This window comes from Lemur catta, chromosome 1 (assembly GCF_020740605.2).
Source record: "Lemur catta isolate mLemCat1 chromosome 1, mLemCat1.pri, whole genome shotgun sequence".
Lineage (NCBI taxonomy): Eukaryota > Metazoa > Chordata > Mammalia > Primates > Lemuridae > Lemur > Lemur catta.
The window spans coordinates 54,266,089-54,293,024 of NC_059128.1; the positions used below are offsets into that span (position 1 = coordinate 54,266,089).

General features: G+C 33.6%; 1 protein-coding gene across 4 annotated transcripts in view; it reads right to left on the minus strand.

Annotated features, from left to right (window-relative positions):
• Positions 1-26,936, minus strand: part of MIPOL1 (mirror-image polydactyly 1) — a 274,962-nt gene that overhangs the window by 127,468 nt on the left and 120,558 nt on the right. For all 4 annotated transcript variants that reach the window (XM_045568308.1, XM_045568299.1, XM_045568325.1 and 1 more), the window contains one exon: positions 10,545-10,652. In XM_045568308.1, the coding sequence (XP_045424264.1) occupies positions 10,545-10,652 (108 nt within the window). The remainder of the gene's footprint in view (positions 1-10,544; positions 10,653-26,936) is intronic.

Below are 26,936 nucleotides of genomic sequence, written 5' to 3' on the forward strand. Positions count from 1 at the left end.
ATATTAGCTGGGAAAAGGGAGTAGGGCAATAAGCAATACAGGGCATTTCAGTCAGAGGAAATACCAGGTCCAAAGACCAGGTGATACAAAGACTGGAAAAGGGTTCCAGGATCCATCCAAAGCCAATTCACACAATGATAAATATGCCTGGTGTGCCTAAAATTCAGTCTCCTATTGAAAATTTATGTCTTCTGTCAAATATTCATTTAAAAAAGTTTTTGGCGAAGTAAAAAATGTACAAAATAGCTCCTGTAGGAAATCTTGCAATGTGATTTTATATTTTTATCATTATTTTTCAAAATAAAATATCAAATTCCTGCTGGGTATAGTGGCTCAAACCTGTAATCTTAGCACTTTGGGAGGGTGAGGAGGAAGACTGCTTAGAAGTCAGGAGTTTGAGACCAGCAACAGTTAGACCCCATTTCTACAAAAAATTTAAAAATTTGCTGGGCATGGTGGTGCATGCCTATAGTCCTAACTGCTGGGGAGGCTGAGGCAGATAGATCACTAGAGCCCGGGAGTTTATAGTGAGCTATGATGATGCCACTGTACTCTAGCCCAAGCAACAGAGCAAGACTCTGTCTCAAAAAAAAAAAAAAAAAATCACATTCCTAAAATAATACTATGAATCTCTAAGTTAGAAAAACATTATTAGTAATCAATGTTAAAAGCAATTAAATACAAGTATTGTAAATACTACATTTGTGGTTTGCCATCGATAATCGCTACAGAAATTTCCCACAAAAATTCAGCATTCCTTTCATGGCAGAGATTATAGTTCACAATTGTCTCATTTACACCTCATCAGTTTTTATTGTGTCTTGATGGACTTAATGAACTATTACTATGTGAGCTACAATGATTTGGCTATTTCTGGTGCTGTGTATAACCATAATGGGAATACGGAACTGTTACATCGCAATTTGTTCTTTTTTTGAGATGGGCTCTCACTATGTTGCCCAAGCTGGCCTGGAACTCTTGGGCTTAAGCCCTCCTCCAACCTCAGCCTGCGGAGTATCCAGACTACAGAAGCACACCATGCGCCTGGCTCCTGTTACCTTTTTACTAGTTATATCCTGCTCCCCAACCTAACCCCTAGCAACCACTCATTTGTTCTCCATCACTATAATTTTGTCACATTGGGATTGTTATATAAAAATGGAATCATATCAATTTAACCCTTTGAGAATGGCTTTTTCATTCAACAGAATGCCCTTGAGACCCATCTGAGTCATGCATATATTGTTTGTCCCTCTTATTGCTGAGTAATATTCTGTTGTCTGGAGGTTTATCCACTGATCCACTGAAGGATATCTGGCTTCTCTCTAGTTTTGGTGAATTACAAATAAAGCTGCTATGAACATTTGTGCACATGATTTGTGTGGACATAAAGTTTAATTTCTCTGAGATAAAGATCCAGGAGTTCAATAGCTGGGTTGTATGGTAAGTATAAGTTTAACTTTGTAAGAAATTATCATCCCAGCAAAGGAATGGGACAGGAAAATGAAAAATATTAAAATATAAAAAGAAAATAATTTTTTTTAAATTAAAAGTAAAAAGAAAATTATCAAGCAGTTTTCTAGAGTGGGTGTACTGTTTTACATTTCTACCAGCAATGTATCAGAGATTAAGTTTCTCTACATCCTATCAACATTTGGTATTATCAGTATTTTCTATGTAGTAAGTTAATAGGTCTGATATGGTATCTAATTATGGCTTTAATAAACATGTAAATTCTTAAAAATAAATTTAATTTTAAAAAGTTTTTAAAATAATAAAATTAAAGTTTAAAATTTCTGGGTACTTTTCTCAAATACTCTGCTTCAGTAATCCTGGAATTGAGTCCAGGAATCTGAATTTCTATATTCATACTGTTATTCAGGTATTCTGCTTCTGGATAATCTATCCTCAAGAAATGTACTTTTTAATTTAATCAGGTCCCAGTCGTTTATTTTTGTTGTTGCTGCGATTGCCTTAGGGGTTTTCTTCATAAATTCTTTGCCTAGACCAATGTCTGTAAGAGTCTTTCCTACATTTTCTTCTAGAATTCTAATTGTTTCCCATTTAAGGTTTAAATCTGTTATCCACCGTGATTTAATTTTTGTGAGAGGTGAAATCTGTGGGTCCTGTTTCAGTCTTCTACATGTGGCTATCCAGTTTTCCCAGCACCATTTATTGAATAGGGACTCTTGTCCCCAGAGTATGTTTTTGTCTATTTTGTCAAAGATTAGATAGTTATATGAGGATGATTTTATATTTGGGTTTTCTGTTCTGTTCCACTGGTCTGTGTCCCTGCCCTTGTGCCAATACCAAGCAGTTTTAAGAACCACAGCTTTGTAGTATAGTTTGAAGTCTGGCAAATCAATACCTCCCATTTTGTTTTTATTGCTTAAGATTGCTTTTGCTATACGGGGTCTTCTCTGATTCCATACAAAGTGTATAATTATTTTTTCTAAATCTGTGAAAAATGATGTTGGTATTTTAATAGGAATTGCATTGAATCTATAGATTACTTTGGGTAGTATAGACATTTTAACGATGTTAATTCTTCCAATCCATGAGCATGGTATGGATTTCCACTTATTTACGTGTTCTGCAATTTCCTTCCTTAGCGTTTCATAGTTCTCTTTATAGAGGTCCTTTACCTCTTTAGTTAAATATATTCCTAGATATTTTATTTTCTTTGTTGCTATTTTGAAAGGTATTGAGTCCTTAATTTGGTTCTCCGATTGAATGGTATTGGCATATATGAATGCCTTAAAGCTTCTGCACAGCCAAAGAAATAGTCATGAAAATAAACAGACAGCCTACAGAATGGGAAAAAATTTTCGCATACTACACATCAGATAAAAGACTGATAACAAGAATCTATTTAGAACTCAGGAAAATCAGCAGGAAAAAATCAAACAATCCTATCAAAAAATGGGCAAAGGACATGAATAGAAATTTTTCAAAAGAAGACATAAGAATGGCCAAAAAACATATCAAAAAATGCTCAACATCCCTAATCATCAGGGAAATGCAAATCAAAACCACAATGAGATACCACTTAACTCCGGTGAGAATGGCCTTTATCAAAAAATCCCAAAACAACACATGTTGGCGTGGATGCGGAGAGACAGGAACACTCATACACTGCTGGTGGGAATGCAAACTAGTGCAACCCCTATGGAAAGCAATATGGAGATACCTTAAACAGATTCAAGTAGACCTACCATTTGATCCAGCAATCCCATTATTGGGCATATACCCAGAAGAACAAAAGTCATTCTTTAACAAAAACACCTGTACCCGAATGTTTATAGCAGCACAATTTACAATCGCAAGGATGTGGAAACAACCCAAGTGCCCATCAATCCACGAATGGATTAGTAAACTGTGGTATATGTATACCATGGAGTACTACTCAGCTATAAGAAATAACAATGATACGACATCTCTTTGGTTCTCCTGGAGAGAGCTGGAACCCATTATACTAAGTGAAGTATCCAAAGAATGGAAAAACAAGCATCACATGTACTCACCAGAAAACTGGTTTCCCTGATCATCACCTAAATGTACATCAGGGAAGGATACCAATTGGATATCAGACTGGGATGGGGGGTGGGGGGAGGGGATGGGTGTATGCCTACATGATGAGTGCGTTGCACACCCTCTGGGGAATGGTCATGCTTGAAGGTGCAGACCCGGGGAGGTGGGGGGGGGAGGGGATGGAGGTATGACTACATGATGAGTGCCAGGTGCACTGTCGGGAGAATGAGAACGGACGCGCTTGGGACTCTGACTCGGGGGGATGGGTGGGACATGGAAAATGTATATAACCTAAACTTATGTACCCCCATGATGAGCTGAAATAAAAAAAATATATATATAAAAAAAAAAAAAAAAAAAAGAAATGTACTGCCTTAAAAAATTTCTCTCTCATGTATCCTTTCTCAGGAAGGTATTAGAGAATGTGTTCCATCAGAAAGAAAGGGTAAATCAAAAAAAGAAAAAAATGGAATCAAGGACATATGGGATCCAATATAGTAGAAACCAAAGGAATCCACAAAATGACATTGAAGATAGATTCCAGGACCAGTATGTATAGCAGTCTTATACAGCAATCAGTCCAGATTTTCTTCAAAAAAGGTAATAATTTGGCTGGGCGTAGTGGCTCACGCCTGTAATCCTAGTATTCTGGGAGGCCAAGCCAGGTGGATTGTTTGAGCTCAGGAGTTCGAGATCAGCCTGAGCAAGAGCGAGACCTCGTCTCTACTAAAAATAGAAAGAAATTATCTAGACAACTAAAAATATATATAGAAAAAATCAGCTGGGCATGGTGGCGCATGCCTGTAGTCCCAGCTACTTGGGAGGCTGAGGCAGAAGGATCGCTTGAGCCCAGGAGTTTGAGGTTGCTATGAGCTAGGCTGACGCCACGGCACTCTAGCCTCGGCAAGAGTCTCACTCACTAGATAGAGTGAGACTCTGTCTAGGGGAAAAAAAAAAAAAGTAATAATTTCAGGTCACCTGATGTACCTGTATGCATTAACAGGAGAGAATACATGGATGTATTAGTAATAGATACACAGTACACAAACAAACTAAAAGTCCAAACAAACTAAAATATTGAAAAAGAAAGGAAACCTGGTTTTTCAAGAATTGTGAAAAGTCTGAGATTTTTATTTTCATTCTAGTTGCAAACTCAAAATTTAGCCAGCTAGAGCTTCATTCATGCTGGCATAAGACACAAGAATCTTGGGTCACAGATAAAGGACTTTATTTACTCAGGTACAGCAAACAGCATATGTGTTACGCACTGGTTCCCTTGGCTCCCCACCTCCCATGGGGGCAATGCAGCGGGGCGCAGGTGCATACTGCACACATAGTGGGTTTGCATCAACTCTAAGTTCAGGGAACCCAAATCTTTTATAAAACGATGCATGCAAACCTGCCCAACCTTTGCCTCAGAGGAAGACATTATTTTTATTATACTGGACAGTAAACACCGTCTGTTTTAAAGGGAGACACTATCTCTACCTTCCAAGGCTATTTGCTAAACAAATATCTTATAAAACATAGTTTGGAACAAAGGCCACTAGTGCCTCTACAAGACATGTAGAAATACACACACACACACACACACACACACACACACACACACACACACAAAATGGGAAAACAGTATCCCAACATAGGTAATTTAGACGGTCACAACCAGCATTAGTTTTTAAAATATTACAGTATAATGAAAAGTGTCTAAGTATATATATGCCATGAGAATATGTACCTTTCCCTCACATTTTTGCTTTAGTTTTATATTTATATATTTGTACATTAACTAGATCATGATATAACATGTAATTCCTGCTGAGATATCTGAAAAATATTTTACTATATGGTCATCTATGAATATTTACTTAGAACAGTGTAAATACTGAACAATGAACTAATGAAAAGGTGATAAAACTAAATCTTCATCTTCACAGTAGGAAGGCAATAAATAACTAAAAATGAAAAATCAAGAGATACTATAAGCTTTTCATTTAGACATATAATGAGGATACAGAATAAAGAACTAAGCAAGCTGAAAGTGATTTTTTTTTTCTATGAAGCAGAAGTTAGGAAAGGTACATGAGGAAGTAGACTAATAATTTTTTATTACAACCCTTATAGAACCATTTGAATTTTAAAAATATGTGCTTTATTAAAAACAAAAATTTAAAAAACATTTTTGCTTGCTAAATATGGTTAAATATTTACACACAAAATATTTTTCAGAGCAGTATTCATAAGAGTGCAAAACTGTCAGCAACCTAAATATTTAACTTTAAAGAAAGTTAAAATTATGGTTCATTTATACATTGCAAATTATGTAGAATTTCAAGGGGATATTTATAAAGAGTATTTAAGTCTACTGAATAATGCTTATGAAGTATTAACCAGGGAAAGCAGGATACTAAACTGCATGTGTGGTATGAATTCACTCAACAGATATTTATTTAATGGATACTATGAGCCAGGCACTTTTGTAGGAGATATAGCCAGGGCTAGTTTTTAGCTGGTATGTACAAGTACAGCGATTCAAATTTTTGACAGCTGGCATCTGTTCTGACTGGTTAGTAGACCAATCTTGGACTTTTTGAATGTCAAGTATTTTTAATACCATCAGTAGATACAGAAAGTGTACAAGAAACAAAAATTTCTGACTTCATGGAGCTTTCACTCCTATCAAGAAAATAGATTAAAATATAATAAATAAAATATATACTTTGTAATATGATGACAAGTACTTCAGAGATAAATCAGGAAAGGGGACAGAGAAAATGCTGATAGGGGTAAGGGTTGAAATATATAACAGGTTAGTTAGGGAACCCTCACTGGGCAGGCAGCATTTGAATAGACTTGAAGAAGATAAAAAATTGAGTTGTGTGAATATTTGGGGGAAGAATGTTCCTTGGAAGTAGGAACAGGAAGCACAAGGCCCTGAGACACAAGCTTGCCTGGTGTTGGAGGAATGGCAAGAGGGTAGTACATCTAAAGCAAAGTATTATATAAGGGGAGGGTCAGATCAAGACATCTTGTAGGTTTATCCTCTGAGTGAAATGGTGGGCCACAGTTAGATTCTTAGCAGAGGAGTAATGTACTCTAACTTACATTTTAATGGGATCATTCTGAAAGCTGTACTGAGAATAGAGAACAGCAAGGACAGAAACAGGAGACCATTAGGAGGCTTCTGTAATAATTTAAGCAAGAGGTGATAGAGGCTTGGAAGACAATAGTAGCAGCAAAAGTGTGGTGAGAAGTGGCTAAATTCTTGATATGTACTAAAAGTAGAAGCCAAGAAAATTTGTTTACAGACAGGATGTGGAATGTGAGGGAAAGAGAGGAGTCAAGGTCAACTTCAAGGATTTTAGCCAAAACCAATGGTAAGATAAAAGGTTCTTTTCAGATAGTCTGCAGAATGAACAAATTGGGGAGTCAGAGCAGGAGAGTCTGGGTTGCCAGGGGATAAGGAGTTGGGAAGGATGAATAGGCAGAACATAGAGGATTTCTTTGGGTAGTAAAATTGTTCTACATACTATAATGACTACATGACATTATACACTTATCTAAACCCACTGAAAGTACAACACAAGTGAACCCCAAAGTAAACTATGGACTTTTGGTTATAATGATGTGTCATAGGTTCATTGATTGTAACACATGTGCTGTTCTGGTGCAAGATATTGATTGATAGTAGGGGAGGCTGTGTGTGTGTGTGTCGTGGCAGCAGGTATATGGGAATTCTCTGTACCTTCTGCTCAATTTTTATGTAAACCTAAAACTGCTCTAAAAAGCAAAGTCTACTTTTTTTAAAAAAAGAATAAACAATTAGTTACATAATCCATGGAAATATTTATACTTTAGTATTAGGTAGAAAAAGAGGCACCAGCAATCAAGACTAAGGAAGAAAATCAAAGAGAAAAGTGGTAAGGATAAAGCAAGAGAAAACTGTAAGTGTTTCAAGACAGAGGGAACCAGTAAGATTGAAATGCGTTATTATTAGGTTGATAGGGATATTGAGTACAATAATGAATAGTAAGTATCACAGGTTTATTAACCAACAGAGGCCACTTATCTAAGAAAGATTTGCTTTCACTGGAATTACACTGGAAAACTCCAATTGTAGGAGGCTAACACTATGTGAGAAAGAGAGTAAATTAAGAAATGAAAAAGGAAAGAAAAGCAGTGTATATGAAATTTTTCATCAAGTTTGATGTCTGCATATTTATGGCTAATCCAAACTTACTTAAAATAAATTAAATGTCCAAAAACGTGTTCTTGAAGAAACAAATTTCTTAACGTAAGTGGATCAAATTTATTTTAAATGAGAAAATAAAGTGTTTTTTTAAAGTAACTCTCAGGGTATATACTAGTATCAGCGTAATTCAGTCCCTTAACCTATTGGTACCACTGTATTTTACTTGTTATTAGGGGAAATTGAAAACATAAAAAAAGCAGGAGAAATAGTGCCATGTCTAGCAAATTTAGTTAGTGTAATTCCATGTGACTCCAAAAAGAATACTTATAAATGATCATCAAAAATCTATTCTTATGCTGTACCATAAAAATAATTTAGAAAGAATTTTCTGGTTATTAGAATAAACAAAGACATTATTATTTGAATGACACTAGATTATTCGAAAGTATTACTGTGTATGGTAACTGATTTTGCCATAATCATCACTTTGGAAAGTTGTATGTAATGTATGACCGTTAACTTTTCCTCAAACATATCTCCAGAACTTTCATTTAGGAATTTCAGTGTAATTCAAAGAAATAAAATATGAACTTTTCAGTTCTCATCCTATTCAAGTTTACCTTTATTAGTGATATTAATAATTGTACTATTTATAATAAAATGGTAGAAATATTGGCATACGGAAAGCTTCTGGAGACAATGATCCTTTTAAAAAAATTGTTTCTAATACTCATTTAGATACTAAATATTAAATCAGTTAACAAACAAAAAATGATACTTGGAAATGAGTTGTAAAAAATAAGCATACTGCTTAGAAAGAAGACAAACTGTTTACTAACCATATAGCTTGGTAATAAACTTGTTATCCATCACTTACATGGCAATTTACAAATTGATTGAGTTGATGAGAGAGTTTTAAAAAATTACTTCTTCCTCCTATGTTCACTCTACCAAGAATTTAAGCTGGCTTAGATAATGGATACAGTTACGAAGGATTAAAAGACAATAGAAAAATCTGAGACTTTTGTAAAAAAACATAAGCAACTAGAGAAGATTTTAATATATTCATCAGGATTAAAAATGTAGTTATGTTTATATATTATTTTAAATTAGATAGTCTACAGAGATTTCTATTTTATGGGGGTTTGGTTTTCGTTTTGAACTTCCACATCTCTTCTGGTCTACTTATTTCCTTCTACTTTTAATAGAAATGTTCACCTATTTCTCTCCATAAATAATAGCTGCCATTTAATTAAATTTAACAGAAACACATAACCAGAAATGCCAGAATAAAGACTATGAATTTTTATTTCAGATCCCATTTTACTTATTTATTTGTTTGTTTATGGAGACAGGGTTTGTTTATTTGTGTGTAGAGACCAGGTCTTGCTATGTTGCCCAGGCTGGCCTCGAACCCCTGGCATCAAAGCAATCCTCCCACCTTGGCCTCCCAAAGTGCTGAGATTACAGGCATGAGCCACAGCACCCAGCCTCAGATCCCATTTTAAATGGAAATAGCCATATCACATCGAGCATATGAAATCTGTCCCCTAACACCGATAATAAGTTAGCACACATTATGGATGATGCCTTTCAAACAATGTTGCTTTCTATTTTGCAAGTATATATTTTAAAAATGATTATACTTTATCTTTATAAAATACTAAATTCCTTGGAGGTAATTAACAATAATCACAGCAATCTATAATTTGTCCCTTTCTCAGTTATTGTTCTGCTGTATCCATCTACAAATTCAATAAAAAAAGAAAGCACATTAAAGAATAATAACAAAGCTATTATAAGCCCACAACTAAGAATTTCAAAACGAAGCTATATAAATTTTGTGGAAAAATCTGACTTCTACCAAATTTTATACTTCTTGGACAGATTAAAAGTATTTTCCACATTAAAATGTCACAATTTCCTCAATTTTGGTAGATGATTCTGGCTTAGTAAGTTATACTGCTTTAATATTACTCTGTAATCTGCAGCAAAAAAATGAATTTAAGACAACAAAGTACAATACAATCTTCTTGGTGTCTTTCCTTACTACACAATAAAAACAATGATGAATCTTTTTTGTTTCCCATGGATATTCTTTTTTCAATCAGTTAATGAGAATGCAAGCACCTTGAAGGTAGAAACCACTACCATGTCACACTGTACTAGGAACTGGGACAAAGACAGAGTAGAGTGGGAAATCACAAAGATCTTAAGAAAAGATATAATCAGTAGAATTGAAATAATGTCCTTTTTCATGATTACTGGATCTCTATTACAAGGAGATTAAACTCCTTGTCATGAAATGTACACTTTACTCATTTCAAGTTATAGTTAAATTTATTATCTTTCTTCCTCTTTTGTTGTAACATTCTAAGTACTCCTTCAATTACCAAACATATCCACATATTCTTCAAGAAGTGTCAGTTCTGTGGGTGACTAAAACTACAAGTCATTAAAAAAAATTATTATAATAAATATTGATGCAAGGCAAAGGCCCCTGATTTAATTTTTTCTTTTAGTATGGTTACTTTTTATTAACTACAAAAGGTAATAGTACAAAAACAGAATAAACATGTACCAAAACTTATTAATATATCACCACTCAAAATTCAGAAAATATGTTGTTTTCATGTACACATACATGAAATAAACTAATACCATAACAGAAGGGTGCTGTATCTGTGTTTAAAGAAGGGGTTGTTGGCAAACACCACAGCTCACTTCTGCTGAAATGTACACAACTGATATATGCAGCACAGAAAGCTGGCACCAAGGGCTTACAACCTTAATTTGCCTGCAAGAAGGAATGGAGATTTACCTTCAGAGCACGTTCTTGATTGTTTTCAGCAGTCAGATGTCTCATGTTGTTTGCTGAAGTCTGGTTCTGCTCTTTCAGATGATGAAGCTCCTGCTCTAGCCGTTTGCACTGCCACAGGGGAAGAATCCCATTAAGTAAAGGAGTTAGAGCATTTTTTTCACTGAGCCACATGAATTAATGTAGATAATATCATTGTATTCTCTATAAGACAATGGTGTTTTTGCAATAAGAATTGTAAGTAAAAGTAATGTTAAATATAAACAAAATACAACTGTTTATAGTACTCTGGTAATTCAATTACAGTTAGTTTTTTGTTAATCTAAATCATAAAAATACTTCTATAAAATTAAGGTTAAACTATATTTAAAACTATTTTATTCTCTAACCAAAGGGTTCAGATTATCTGTCTGTTAAAAGCATGCTTCTAAAAATCACATTAGATTCTAAATAAACTACAATATGATATTCTAGGATCAATTTTTATCAATATTTTAAAATAAAAATTATCATAAAATACACATGCAGAGATATTTCCAATTTTTAGAAATATCTGAACAAACAATTTTATAGGGAAAAAAAGCAACAACCAGAATGCCACAAGACTTGGAAACAGATAAAGAATTGAGTGTTTTTATAATTTATCCTGTTTTGAATAAATCTCACTTTTAATTAAACACATGACAACAAATATGTGAAATGACACTTCCACCTACTTGGCATACAAATAGAGTATGAGAGACCAAAAGCAAAAAGGAAGTAAAAAATAAATTATAAGTAAAAGTATAAATGGGCTAATAGAAGTATGTATGTTCAAAAATTATTGAAATACCTTGCAATTTGAATATAAGATCTCAATATGAATACATAAAACATTTTACACAAGAGTTACACATGCTATAAAATGATATGCTGCAAATCAGGACAATATGAGATTGGTTAAAGGAATAAAGCACTCAACCCATCTTTCAAGAAAAAGTTAAAAATCGCTCGTTAATTTATCTATTTTAAATTAGGATATTTAAGTAACAACCAATGAGTACACATATTGATTTAAGATGTGGACAAAGTTCTTTCTAGATTATTTAACAAAATGGCTAGTTGTCATAATGAATCAAAAATCATTAGCTATAATACAATCAAGATGTAGCTGTAATCCAAATTGGCATTTCTTACTACTCTAAGGTTGATTTCTTCTGCTTCTGATCTCTATAATATTATGCAACCTGTATCAATATTTCTCAACTTTGAGTAATATACAAATCCTTTTAATAGAAAATGTTATATCAGATTCCTGATACTGACTTAGATTGCATTATGATGTTTACATACAAATATAGAGTATAGACCTCTCATGCATATATAATACAATTACAAAACCAAAACACATTTATATATAAAATAATAACCACAAAATCAAGACATTCAAATTAATATTAATTTAATTTATCAGATAGTTTTGTTGAAGCCAAATTGATAGAGTACTGACTCTATCAGTGGCAGATCCTTTTATATTGTCATGGCCATTCTATGGGCTGTGTGACAACTTAATTCATCTATCACATTTAAAAAAAAAAAAACACATGAAACCTTTGTGACATATATCATTTGGCTTTATCTGGAGGGGACACATGATCTATACATTAAACTTTGTTTCTGTCCCTTTTTAGCCTTAACAATCAAAATATTTGGTCATAATGCAATCAAAACACAAATATGTTTAGTGAAGACACAAATCATGAACCACAAAAATGAGTAAGACATAGCAGCAAGTGTCACAATATAGTAGAGAGATTTTCTACTAGAATTATCCTTCACACTTTCAATTAATTTAACACATAATTATTTAGATAAGTATTAAAAATATAATGACTAAATATGATCTCAAATGTGAGGTAGATTATTTTGGTTGTGGGAGAAAAACAATGTTTCATGGAGTTCAATTTTGTAAGCCAAAAATGAAGAAAGAATACAGAAGAGGAATGATGGTGAAAAGAGGGATATGTCTGGAGCAAGTGAGGAAGCATGGTCAAGAGTTGTCTGACCACCTATTCTTTTTATTCCAAGTAAACTAGAAATGACCCATGAATAGAAACTTTTCCCACATACATTATACAAAAATAAAAAGAGAATTCACTCACATTTAAATTTAACATTGACCTATTAATGGGTAGGATTCAAACTTTCTCAGCCAAACAATAGCTTTGAAGTTAGTAAAAATATATATAAACGGTCCTGTCAAATACATATTTGTGATTTATATTTAAATATATTTAAGGTTTATTTAGATTCATTTAATCCTATATTATTTATTCATTTGATGTTATACTTGGAAATCCTAATACACTCCCCACAGTTGCATATTTATGTATAATTTCTTCTGATTTGTTTCTTTCTTCCTTTACTAAACTCTTTAATTTTGAAATTTAGTTTGAAGCAAAGCGATATAACTTTATTTATTAGCAAGTGTTACAGTTCTACAACAATCTGTCTAGGAGTGGATTTTTATCTTCTTGATACTCTTCATGCTTCTCAAACCTAGAAAATTCACAGCTATCATCTCTTGGAATATTCTCTGAATTCCATTTTGAAACTCATATTGGTCATATTAGATCCAAATCTCATCAAAGAGTTATCTCTTTGATAACTTTGAATCTCTCTTTCATATTTTAAATCTCTTTATCTGTGTGAATTCCAAGCATCTATCATTAGTGAAACGAGACTTGATTCTATCTTCAGCTGTGTCTACTCTTGCTCTATTCACTTATGTTTCAATTTGTGACTACAGTTTTCATTTCTAGATGTCCTCTTATATTCTTTTTCAATTCTGTCCGTCTTTTTTTATACCATTCTTTTTTTAATATGTCTATTCAGTGGTTTCTCTGTTTACAAACACATATTTGACGTGTCCTATTTCACGTTTTCCTGTATCTCAATTTGTTGGTGGTGTAATCCTTTTAATTACTCTTCATGGTGGATCGTTCTCTTGCATGGTATGTAGATTTTCACTTTGACCATCTTTAGTAGACATTCCTTTTTTTTTTTTTTTTGGTACTAACCTGTGTGTGGAGGCATTGCCAGATTGGTTTTACATTTGCTTCTGCTGAGTGATCCAAAGTTTTTATTCATCTAGGGCAGATTGTCTTTGTCTATGGATTCACACCAAGACAGTTATGTAATTTGGTGTCTTTAGTCACAGATGAAGCAATTCTAGCCCTTTAATTTCTCAAGATAATTTTTCCTTTTTTGCTCAGTTTTAGCCAGAGACAAGCTTCCTTATCACTTCCCTGAACCAGCAATTTCTATTTTTTCCAGACTTCCTTTCACTGAAGAAGCAGTCTTTCCACAGTCTGACTACATGCAAGGGTCTACACTCAGTTCCCACCTCAAGTGGCCATATCATCAATCCATTCAAGGGCAATAAAATTCAAGTTCCTTGCCCTTTGGATCTACATGTGGTCTTACATCCCTAGTATGTCTGTTAGAACTTTAGGGTTCCTCTTAATTTTTAAAACTTCATAATCTTTCTTTCATTCTTTCTGAAAAGAAAGGTGTATGTGTGTGTGTGTGTGTGTGTGTGTGTGTGTAATAGAGTAGGTACTCTAAGACCAATTTTTGCATGAAATACTATAACCAAAGAGACAAGTATAATATAAAAATGATAAAGCTATTTTTGCACTGAGGATATTTATCCATATTGCATGTTTGGGCTCAGTTCCTGGGGCCATCTGTATAAGGGGGATAGAAAACAGGGCCCAAGGACCACACAAAGCGGCAAGTGTCCCAAAGAGCTACAGATACTTTCAGGTGTTTTAATGATCCTCCTCACTTTGATGAATGAAAAGAGACAAGACAAATGCAAGAGAAGATATGTGTCCCTAAATCAAGTAATACAATTACATAATTTTTTCTTTGGTTTTCATCAGTTTCCTTTTGAACTAATAATTAAAAACAATACCATATCTTCCCTGTTCATATTCTGCCAAATATTATTCTTAAAACTCCTAAAATATAAATAAGGACATAGGAGTTCTTATATCTTTCATAGTTAACAAAAATTTTTAATACTCAAATTGAACTTAAGTAAATGCCAACTCTATACTGTCACAGTGTTCTTGAGAACTAGGATTCTCACCATAGAAAACAAAAGATACAGATGTAAGATAAGGAAAAACTCTTTGGTTCAGAATTTGATGTATGAGTATGAAGATATAATGACTATTATCTTTAAAAAATATGTGTATGTTTGTGTGGATTTCCTAGTTCTGCCCATTGGACAAAAACTAGAAATGATAGGAAATCTAATAGCAAAAAGGACCCTAAGCACCTGGACTGAGGACTCCAAGTACCATTTCCTACTAAAAATAAGGGAATTCATAGATACATAGCTGATTCCAGATCTGGGGCAACAAATGTACATGATGATCCAGGAACATCTGGTCATAGTAAATACCAAGGAACTACTGAAGAGACACTGAAAGGACTCAGGAGTCAACCATAGCATATTGCCTAGTGGTTACTGGTACAGTGGCTAGTGGACATTCAATGAATTTTTTTAAATAACTTAGTTATGTTATATATAATGTGTTATATATAGTTATACATAATGTGTAATAGTGCTATATATAATGTATAATGTACATATAAGCCAACTAGCTGAAGAAAAGGCCATTTTAGTACCAATAGGGATAATAACTGCAATGTACTGAAACATATAAAATATGTTTAAATTATTGAGCTTAAATGAAATAAAACATTTTTGAACTAATTGTCAGTGTTAGAGAATACTAGTAAAGCAAGCATTTATCCACCCTTTCTTATATAAACTTTCCTACTGCACAAATGATAGAGCTCTCTTTATAGAAATATTCTAGCTAATAAAGTGATTAGAATATCACAATTTTGAAATTATTAATATATTAAAGGATCTAGGCATTGAGATCTTCTAAAAACATAGAAAGAAGCACAGTTCACATGTACTTCCATATGAAAGAACAAAAATCATTTGTGAAGTAGTCTTGCTAATAAAAACTAAAATAAATTTGGTCAAGTCTCTAGCTCAAATTGCCATATTTACAGGAGAAAAGTGAACAAAGGAGCACATTAAATGATACTACAAAGATGCAATGAAAAACCTGCAAAATTCTACAAGAAAATTGACTTGGTTTGTTTAAAAACTAAATTTCAAGGCAAAAGAAAAGATAGAGAGGGGAGTCTAGAAAAGACTGTTCAGAGTCAATTCTATCATTGTCAGTGTGTGAATCTTATTTAGATACAGATTCTAGACAAACAGCTAAAATTACGATATTTATGAGATATTGGAATTTGAAAATTAAACTGGATGTTTCACAATAGTAGAGAATTATTGTTAATATTTTTGGTGTGATAATGGTACTGTGGTTATGTTTTAAATAAGAATCCGTATATTTCGGAGATATACTCTAAGTGTAATAGATGAAAAAGAATATTATGTTTGAGATTTCCTTCAAAATAATAGAAGTAAATGAATGGGGGATATAGATGAAAAAAAAAGATGGCTAATTGTTGTAGCAGGATGTAAATATAGGGATTCATGACACCAGCTTTCTAAACTCACTGATAAGAAGAAAACAATTGAATTTGCCACTACAGAGAAACAAAAACTAATTCTACAATGCAATTAAACTAAACATATAAAAATCAATGACAAATTTTTACAAAACAAATTTGTCTGGTATTTGCTATAAGATATGTATTTCCTTTTAGTGATCATTGTGAATTCTTAAGACTTAAAAAGCAGATAATACATTTTAATTTTTCCATTTTATGCTTACTTTATGAAAAAATAACATGCCTTAATTTCCTAACAAAAATTCCATAATACTGTCTTAAGTTTTTAACAGCTGCTGTTTTTCTTCCCGTGCCTTTAGTCACAAATCATCTTGATTACATTATAATCAAACATCTTCCCACTTGGATGCTATACAACTCTTTCCTTTGCAGACAAAAATAATATAAGACTCTTCCAGTCAAAACAGAAACCAAACTTTGTTGTCAATGAGAAATATATACATTGAACTGCAGATGCTTGGAAGCATTTGGGATTATATAAATAAGTTTTTACTCCTTTTCATTTAGAAGAATTTTTAAAAATCACTTCATTTTAGATTAATAACAATGGTTTTCCCACATTACAATAACTTGGAATAAAGGTTTTTTAAATTTGAAAAGATAACTTGCTCCTTCAGATTCTAGAAAAATATCAACAATTTGGTTTAGATGATTACTTATTTAAGAGTAAAACTTTTACAAATGCCAAATATTAAAAAATAAAAATAATAATTATGCAAGTGAATCTCTGAAACCACATATGCTATGGCTTATATGTAAATGTATGTGTGTGTGTATATATATATATATATATATATATATATATACACATTATATATAACATAACTAAATTATTCAAAAAATATTCATTAAGCATCAACTAGGCAATGTACCAGTAAACCACTAGGCAATATGCCAGACAACGACATATTTCTACAGATTTATACATATATACATATATATATATTTTAACCTACATATAAACATTCCTAAAATACCATATGAAAGGAAATAACTAGGAATTCAATAACAAATACGGAAATTTATATTTTACACTATTAAATTATTCAGAAAAGATTAAAGAAGCATTTTAAATTGCAAAGTAAAAAAATTAGTGAACATGAAAATTATTAAAGAAGATACCAAGATGTATGTAGGTGTTTTAGTAAGCTATGCTATGGAAATATCATTCTTTGTATATTATTTAAGATTATTGTTAGCTGTATTCATGAAAAGCTATTCTTTTGAAAAATTATGATTTGCATCTATTTTGGAATAAATCTTAACACACATATTTTTAATGATAGTTAATCAACTCTTAGTGAGAAATGAGTATGTGCCAGGCCCTGTTCCAAGCATTTTACATGTATTAAATAAGCTAATCTTCACATGGACCTTATGAGTTAGATATTATTATCCCATTTTGAAGAGATGAAAGTGGAAGCAGAGAATAATAAATACCTTTTCTGAAGTCAAGCAATTAATAAAAAGTCAGGATTCAAATTGAAGCAGGATAATTCACTTTACAAACAAAATTTTTATTGTACACAGATAAGTATAATACTAAAAGGAACAGAAACATCTAGAATTACAGAAAAAGTTAATGATATTTTAAAATTGGAACAATTAGAGATACAGATATTTTGAAGCAATCCACAGCTCTGATACAAGGAAATAAATACTTAGCAGAGATCAGAATGAAATGGACTAGCTAGTATATACAATTATCTTTTAACTCAGTTACCCAACAAAATCTATAGTAGATTAATGAAAACCACCTAGGCAAATATTTCTCACCTATTAATTTCACATTCTAAGGCTAGCATACAAGCTAAAATCATAATGCTTTTTTTTAGAAATATAAAACAAAAAAAAATGCCTACAGGCATCTCTCATTTTATTGTGCTTCACTTTATTACATTTTGCAGACACTGTGTTTTTTTACAAATTGAAGCTGTGTGGCAACTCTGAGTAGAGCAAGTCTACTGGCACCATTTTTCCAACAGCATGTGCTCACTTAGTGTCTCTGTGTCACACTTAGGTAATTCTTGCAATACAGTCATGTGTCACTTAACAATGGGGATACACTTTGAGAAATGTGTTGTTAGGCAGTTTCATTGTACGAACATCATAGCATATAATATTAGGTCATTATATATGAAATGTCTGATTTCAAATCCAAAGTGTAGTTTATTATATCTCAAACAAGAAGTATAATTAATCAAAGTATGTGCTAAACTATCGACACAGTTTTGCCATCTTAATAGTAGCTTATTTATGCCAGCAGCAAAGAAGCCTGGAGAGCAAGTGGTGATGAAATCACAAAAGTTGTTTTTGACAGCTTGTTGAGAATTGAATATTTTTTCTTGCAAGAAGTGGTCCAAAGCCTGGAAGAAGTCGTAGTTAGTTGGTGCAAGGTCTGGTAAATATGGTGAATGACAGAGAGTTTGCAAGTCCAGCCACTGTAGTTTGAGCAGCATTTTTTGCAACATGTGGTCTTTTTTTTTTTTTTTTTTTTTGAGACAGAGTCTCACTTTGTTGCCCGGGCTAGAGTGAGTGCCGTGGCATCAGCCTAGCTCACAGCAACCTCAGACTCCTGGGCTTAAGCGATCCTACTGCCTCAGCCTCCCGAGTAGCTGGGACTACAGGCATGAGCCACCATGTCCGGCTAATTTTTTTGTATATATATTTTTAGTTGGCCAGATAATTTCTTTCTATTTTTGGTAGAGACGGGGTCTCACTCTTGCTCAGGCTGGTCTCGAACTCCTGACCTCAAGCGATCCACCCACCTCGGCCTCCCAGAGCTAGGATTACAGGCGTGAGCCACCGCGCCCGGCCTAACATGTGGTCTTATAAGAGCATTAGCCTGTCTCTATTGACCAATGTCAGCTGCTTAATCACAAGCATACTCATCATTTCGTCCAAGTGGTTGCAGCAAACACCTGCTGTAATCGACTGACCAGGTTTCATGAAGCTGTAGTGGATAATACCAGCCCTGGACCACCAAATGGCCACCATTAGCTTTTTTTGATGAATATCTGGTTTTGGACTATGTTTTGGCACTTTATCTTTCTTCATCTTTATCCAACCTTTGTGCTGAATGCTTGCAATTGTCAAAAAGAATCTATTTTTCATCACACGTAACAATAAGGTACAGAAATGGTTCCCTTTTATGTTATGACAGCAAAGAAAGGCACGCTTTGAGATGATTTTTCTTCTGACACCCATTTAATTCAGTGGAACTCATCTATCCAGCTTCTTTACCCCAATTTGTTTCAAATGGTCCAATATTGTTGGAATAGTAACATCAAACCTTGCTGCTAATGCACGTGTAGGTAGAGATGGATTTGCTTTCACCGCAGCTTTCAGCTCATCATTATCCACCTTGGTCTCAGGTCACCCACATGGCTCACTTTCAAAATTAAAATCACCAGAATGGAACTTCTCAAAGCATCAACATACTGTGTGCTCATCAGTCACATTCTTCCCAAACACTTTGATATTTTGAGCTGTGTGTATAGCATTGGTTCCACGACAGAACTTACATTAAAAAATAACATGCATTTTTTACCTATCCCTGCCATAGTTTCACAAAAATTGCTCTAAAAAATGTGAAAAATAATCACAAGCCAAAACATGCACTTGAAAGACTGAGGATGTACTTTCTCAATAGGGAAAAAAAAAAATAAAAAGTGCCAAAGTAAAATGTCATAGATATCAACTGTCAAACTTAGCACTTAAGGAAATTGGACATTTCATACTTAATGACCTAACAGTTATACAAACCTAGATGGTGTAGCCTACTACACACCTAGGCTGTATGGTATAGCCTATTGCTATGAGGCTACAAACTGAATACTGTAGGCAACTGTAACACAATGGATATCTAAACATAGAAAACGGACAGTAAAAATACGGTGTAAAAGATAATAAATGGTACACCTACATAGGGCACTTGCCACGAATAGAGCTTGAGGGAATGAAAGTTGCTCTTGGTGAGTCAGTGAGTGAGTGGTGAGTAAACGTGAAAGCCTAGGATATTACTGTACACTATTGTAGACTTTATAAACACTGTATACTTAGGATACACTAAATTTATTAAAATTTTTTTCTTCAGTAAGTTAATCTTAGTTTATTATAATTTTAATTTATAAACTTTCTTTTTAAACTTCTTTACTGTTTTGTAATAAACAGCTTAAAACCCATTATATAGCTCTACAAAAATATTTTCTTTTTTATGTCTATATTCTATAAACTTTATTATTTATTTTTTACTTTTTAAGCTTCTTTGTTAAAAACTAAGACAAAAACATACACATTTGCCTAGGCCTACAAAGGGTCATAATTGTATTAATAATATGTGTTATACTTTTATAGGACTGGCAGCACAGCACTTGTATTTGCACCAGCATCACTACAATCATGTGACTAATGCATTGTGCTCCTACATTAGTACAGCTGTGACATCACTAGGTGACAGAAAATTTTCAGCTCCATTAATAAACTTATAAAACCACCGTCACATATGTGGTCATTGACTGAACATCATTTTGTGGCACATGACTATATTTCAAACTTTTTCATTATTATTATATCTGTTATGGTGATCTATGATCAGTGATCTTTGATGTTACTATTGTAATTGTTTTTCAGGCACCATGAATTGCATCCATATAAGATGGTAAACTTAATCTCTAAATGTAGTGTGTGTTCTGACTACTCTGCTAACTGACCTGTCTCTTTCCCTCTCTTTGGACCTCCCTATTACCTGAGACTCAACAACACTGAATTAGGTCAATTAATAATCCTACAATGGCCTCTAAGTGTCTAAGTGAAAGGAAGAGTTGCATATCTCTCAATTTAAATCAAAAGCTAGAAATGATTACGCTTAGTGAGGAATGCATGTCAAAAGCACACAGGGAAAAAGCTAGGCCTCTTGCAACAAACAGTTAGCCAAGTTGTGAATTTAAAGGAAAAGTTATCGAAGTAAATTAAAAGTGCTACTTCCCTAAATTAAAAGTGCTACTTCAGTGAACGTATGTATGATAAGAAAGTGAAACAGCCCTATTGCTAATATGGAGAAAGTTTTAGTGGTCTGGATAGAAGACCAAACCAGTCATATTTCTTTAAGCTAAAGAGTAACCCAGAGCAAGGCACTAACTCCCTTCAATCCTATGAAGTCTGAGAAAGGTGACAAAGCTGCAGAAGAAAAGTTTGAAACTAGCAGAGGTTGGTTCCCGAAGTTTAAGCAAAGAAGCCAACTATAATACACAAGTGCAAGGTGAAGCAGCAAGTGCTAATGTAACAGCTGCAGCAAATTATCCAGAAGATCCAGCTAAGATAGATCATTGATGAAGGTGACTACACTAAGTAACAGATTTTCAATGTAGATGAAACAGCCTTCAAATGGAAGAAGATGCCATGTAACTTTCATAGCTAGAGAGAAGTCAATGACTGGCTTCAAAGCTTCAAAGGACAAACTGACTCCCTTGTTAGGGAATAATGTAGCTACTGACTTTAAGTTACTTGAAGCTAATGCTCATTTACCATCTGAAAATCCTAGGGCCCTTAGGAATTATGCTAAATCTACTCTGCTTGTACAGAGAACAACAAAGCCTGGATGATAGCACATCTGTTTATAGCATGGTCTACTGAAAATTTTAAGCCCACTGTTGAGACCTACACTCAGAAAAAAAAAATATTTCTTTCAAAGTAATACTGCTTATTGACAATGTACCTAGTCACCCAAGAGCTCTGATGGAGACATACAAGGGAATTGATGTTGTTTTTCATGTCTGTGAATACAACATTTACTCTGCAGGCCATAGATCAAGAAGGCTATATCTGCCATAGATAGTGATTCCTCTGATAGATCTGGGAAAAGTAAATTGAAAACATTCTAGAAAGAATTTGTCACTCTCTCTATATATATCATTAAGAAAATTCATGATTCCTGGGAGATGGTCAAGATATTAACATTAAGAGGAGTTTGAAAGAAGTTGATTTCAACCCTCATGTATGACTTGGAGGGGTGGTGGATTTCAGTGAAGGAAGTAACCGTAGATATGGTAGAAATAGTGTGAGAACTAGAATTAGATGTGAAGCCTAAAGATGTGACTGAATTGCTATAATTTCATGATAAAACTTCAACAGATGAGAAGTTGCTTCTCGTGGACAAGCAAAGAAAGTTGTCTCTTGAGATGGATCTACTCCTGGTGAAGATGATTGAATATTGTTGAAATGAGAACAAAGGATTTGGAAAGCACAGTGGGGATATCTCCAACTATGATTGCTGAACAGTGTATTTCTTTCTTTAGTTCTATCAGTTTTTGCTTCTTGTACTTTGAAGATCTGCTATTATGTACATAAACATTTAGGGTTCTGATGAAATTCCCTCTTTATCTCTGGTAATACTCCTTGCCTTTAAGCCTACTTTGTCTGATATTAACATAGCCAAAGCACCTTTCTTATCCTTATAGCTTACATATTATATCTTTCATGTTTTTACTCTCAACTTATCTGTATCTTATTGTTTCAAGTATGCTGCTTACAGATAGTATATAATGGCTCCTGACTCTTTACTGCCTATAATATCTCACAGTTATCTGCCTTTAACTGGAGTACAGTTGTCCCTTAAATGACACAGGTTTAAACTGCTCAGGTCCAGTTACATGTGATTTTTTCCCAACAAATATATTAGGAAATTATGTTGAGATTTGTGACAATTTTAAAAAGCTTTCAGATAAAAAACCATGTAGCCTAGAAATATTAAGAAAAAGCTATGTCATGAATGCATAAAATATATGTAAATATTAGTCTATTTTATCATTTGTGCATCAATCTATTATAAAAAGTTAAAATTTATCAAAATTTACACAGACACTTACATACTGTACATGGTGGCATTAGCCATCGAGAGAAACGTAAACAAACATAAAGATGTAGTATTAAATCATAACTGCATAAAATTAACTGTAGTACATACTGTACTACTGCCATAATTTTATAGCCACCTCTGTTGCTATTGCAGAGAACTCAAGTGCTCCAAGTATCCACTTCTAATGCTGTGATGCTAATTGTCTTTGCACAGCAGTTCATCCCTCCAGTAAACTGCATATCGCGGTAAAAAGGGATCTCTTGTGATTCTTGCATATTTTTCATCTTGTTTAGTGTCAATACTGTAAACCTTGAATAACACCATAGGACCCATACAAAGTTCCAATAATGACGCTGGGAGTCATGACATTATAAGTAAAAGCTGAACTGCTTGACATGAGGTCTGCAGCTGCAGTTGCCTGCCATGTCAGACAGACAATTCATCTTGTAAAAAAGCAATGTAAACTTACTGTACCAATAAATATAGTTTGGTACTGTAAATGTATTTCCTCTTCCTTACTTTATCATAAAAAAGCAGTATATTCTATATATAACATAAAAAATATGTGTTATTTGACTGTTTATGTTATTGATAGGTCTTTTGGTCAACAGTAGGCTATCAGTAGCTAAATTTTGGGTGACTCAAAGTTATACATGGATTTTCAATTGCAGGGGTTGGTATCCCTACCCACCCTCATTGTTCCAGAATCAATTGTATTTAGTTCATATTCATTTAGTGTAAGTATTTATATGGTTGGGTTTAGGTCTACAATCTTATTTGGTACCTACCTGTCACATCTTTTGTTGTTGCTCTCTTCTTTCCTACTTGCTTTTGGATTAACTAGATACATTTTTAGTATTCCATTTTAATTCTTATACTGCTTTTTAAGTTATGCTATTTTATATTTAATTTTTTGTGGCCGCTCCAGGAATTAGTCATCCTGAATGCATTGTACATTTAACTTATAATTAAATTATACATCCTAAATAGTCTTCTTAGAGTTAATGTTTTACTGCTTCATTTAAAATGGAGGAACAAAATGTAAGAACCCTCCACCAGTAAGATTCCATTTACTTTGCCTTTTGTTACAATATATTTTATACCTATTATAAACCATCCTGTATTTCTAAGAACTTTGGGAAAGAAAAAAAGGTAGCTTTTATATTTAACAAATGATTTCTCACTTTCAGGGCTCTTCATTCATTAGAGATTAAACTTTCTGTTTGGTGTCATTTCTTTTTAGTTTGAAGAACTCATTTGAGTACTGTATTATATAGAACACATCTACTGAAGTTCAGTTCTCTCAGCTTTCATTTATCTACAAATTTCTTTATTTTATTTCTAGTTTTGAAGGATATTTGCACAATACACATATAATTCTGGGTTGATAGAAAATTTCTTCCAATCTATTCCTTTCTATTTTCCATTATCTACCCTGCTCCTTTCTATTAATATTAGGTCCCTTTCTGGAATTTTAGTCTCCTTACTGATATTCCCCATCAATCCACTTATGATGATCATCTTTCCTTTAGGTCCTTGAAGAAACACAGAATGTCTACCTTAAAGTACTTTTCTGAAAATTTTGACATAATGAGGTATCTCAAGATTTGTCTCTATTGACCATATTTTCTCTGAATTATGGGTCACATTTTCCTACTTCACATGTCTAGTATTTTTACGATTATATGCTACACATTGTGAATGGTACATTGTAAAGTGTCTAATTATGTTTTCTTCTTTAAGAAGGGTAGATTTTTCCTCCAGCAGACAGTCAAGTTATTGCTGGATTCCTCTGGAGCTGTCAGACTTCATTTTATAATTTATTTGGGCAGCTCTGTTTCAGTTTTGAACTTAGTCCTAGGGCCTGGCCCTTAATCTGAAGCTGCTCTGTCTGATATGCAGCCAAAATTCATATGTGGCTACTAAAATTAACTATATATTTACTAAAATTAAATAAAACATAAAAATCAGTTATTCTTTTGCATTAGCTAAATTTCAAGTGCTCAACCACATGTGATTCACGACTACCAAACTGAACAACGCAGAAAACACTTCCTTTACTATAGAAAGTACTACTGTATAGCACTGCATTAGGACTTGGTCCTTACCATAGGAAAGAATCAACTGACTATTCAAGGTGCTTAACAAGGTTTCTTCACTTTGCTTAGACCATAAATCCAAATTCTCCATTTAACTCTCAGCTCTGCAGCACTGCTTCTAAATCATGTGCATGACACTCTGCGCATGAATAGCACAACCTTTGGCCAAGTACTGAAGATGGATTATCACATAGATATCTGATGCTCCCTCTGCTCCTCCCACCCCTAATATACATATAGAGTTTCCTCTCACTAAGTACTTTTCAAATTCCAGCTGCCCCAAGTACCCAGACTTAAATTTCTTCTTCGTCAGTGAAGCAACACTGCTTTTCTGCCTGGACTCTATTTCCCTGAGTCAGCAAGGGTGCCTCCACACGTAATGGCATGGGAACCATTGAACTCACCTCTGTGTATTACTATGCAGCCTTTTGTTAACGTATTTTTTATAACTTTCTAGTTGTCAGAGGAATGTCAAGACTGGTACTAGTTATTCTGCCACATCAAGAAGCCTCTATTGTTTTTCAAGAGACCAAAAACAATTTTTCCCTATTAAGAAAAAGGTTACTGTAGTTCAGAAACTGGTCATGATAAGTTTTCATTTGCTTCAGACTGACTTAACACCCAATGAAAAATATTCCCCTTGCAATCATGTGTAACTGTTCCTAATGTCTGTAAAGTTGGTGATTTTTTTGAATAATAGTTAATAGGAAATCAAATTATTTATACCAATACCTAAACATTTCCTTGGCAGTGAAAATTTTTTTCAGGGCTTGTTACAATATGCGAACTAATAATAATTACTAAATTTTTAGTAAATTAAAAGAGAATTAGAAATGGTCTTTATTTAACTAGCATTAATAACTACCTAATGTGGTTACTGAGTATAACAAAGTGAAGTGTTACGAAATCACCTTTTCTAGATTTTAATTAAAACACATTTAGGAGTGATTACTAACATTTGAATTGGTAACATCATAAGGAACTAAAAGAGATAAAAGATCAATATATTGGCCAGGTGTGGTGGTTCACGCCTGTAATCCAGCACTCTGGGAGGCTGAAGCAGAAGGATTGCTTGAGGCCAGGAGTTTGAGACAAGCCTGAGCAAGAGCGAAACCCCGTCTCTACAAAAAATAGAAAAATTAGCTGGGTATGGTGGTGCGTTCCTATAGTCCCAACTACTTGGGAGGCTGAGGCAGGAGGACCACTTGAGTCCAGGAGTTTGAGTTTGAGCTATGATGCCGCCACTGTATTCTTGCCCAGGCAACAGAGTGAGACTCTGTCTCAAAATAAATAAATAAATAAATAAATAAATAAATAATTCAATATGTCCCAGATGTAGGCTCCATTTCAGTACTTTAAATGCAACTAATACTTCCCTAAAGACAAAGGTGCTTAAATTAACTTATCGCTTGTCTATTCAACTCATTCCCCCTCTGATCTCTCCTCCCTGGAATCCTAATTCTTTGGCTGTGTATTCTTACTGGTACTTATATTCTGGTAGTAAAAGAAAAAAAGGATAGAATGATAAGTCTGAGGAAGTAAACTAAATGAGTTGCAGCAAAAATGAAGGAGAGACAAAGACAAAAACTGCATTCCCTTAATTTTGGTAGTATCTGCTGTTCTGGAAATAGCCCTTTTATCGTGCCCACAGCTTCTCAGAATCTCAGTCTGCTGGGATAGCCATCAGCTCTAACAAGAAGCAAATGTCAATCCAAACATCAAAACTATATCTCACATTTAAAGTATGACATTAATTATGTTAATAATTATTAATTATATGAATTCATAACTACGCTTAATACATTAAAGTTAAATTAGAATTGTGTTTTT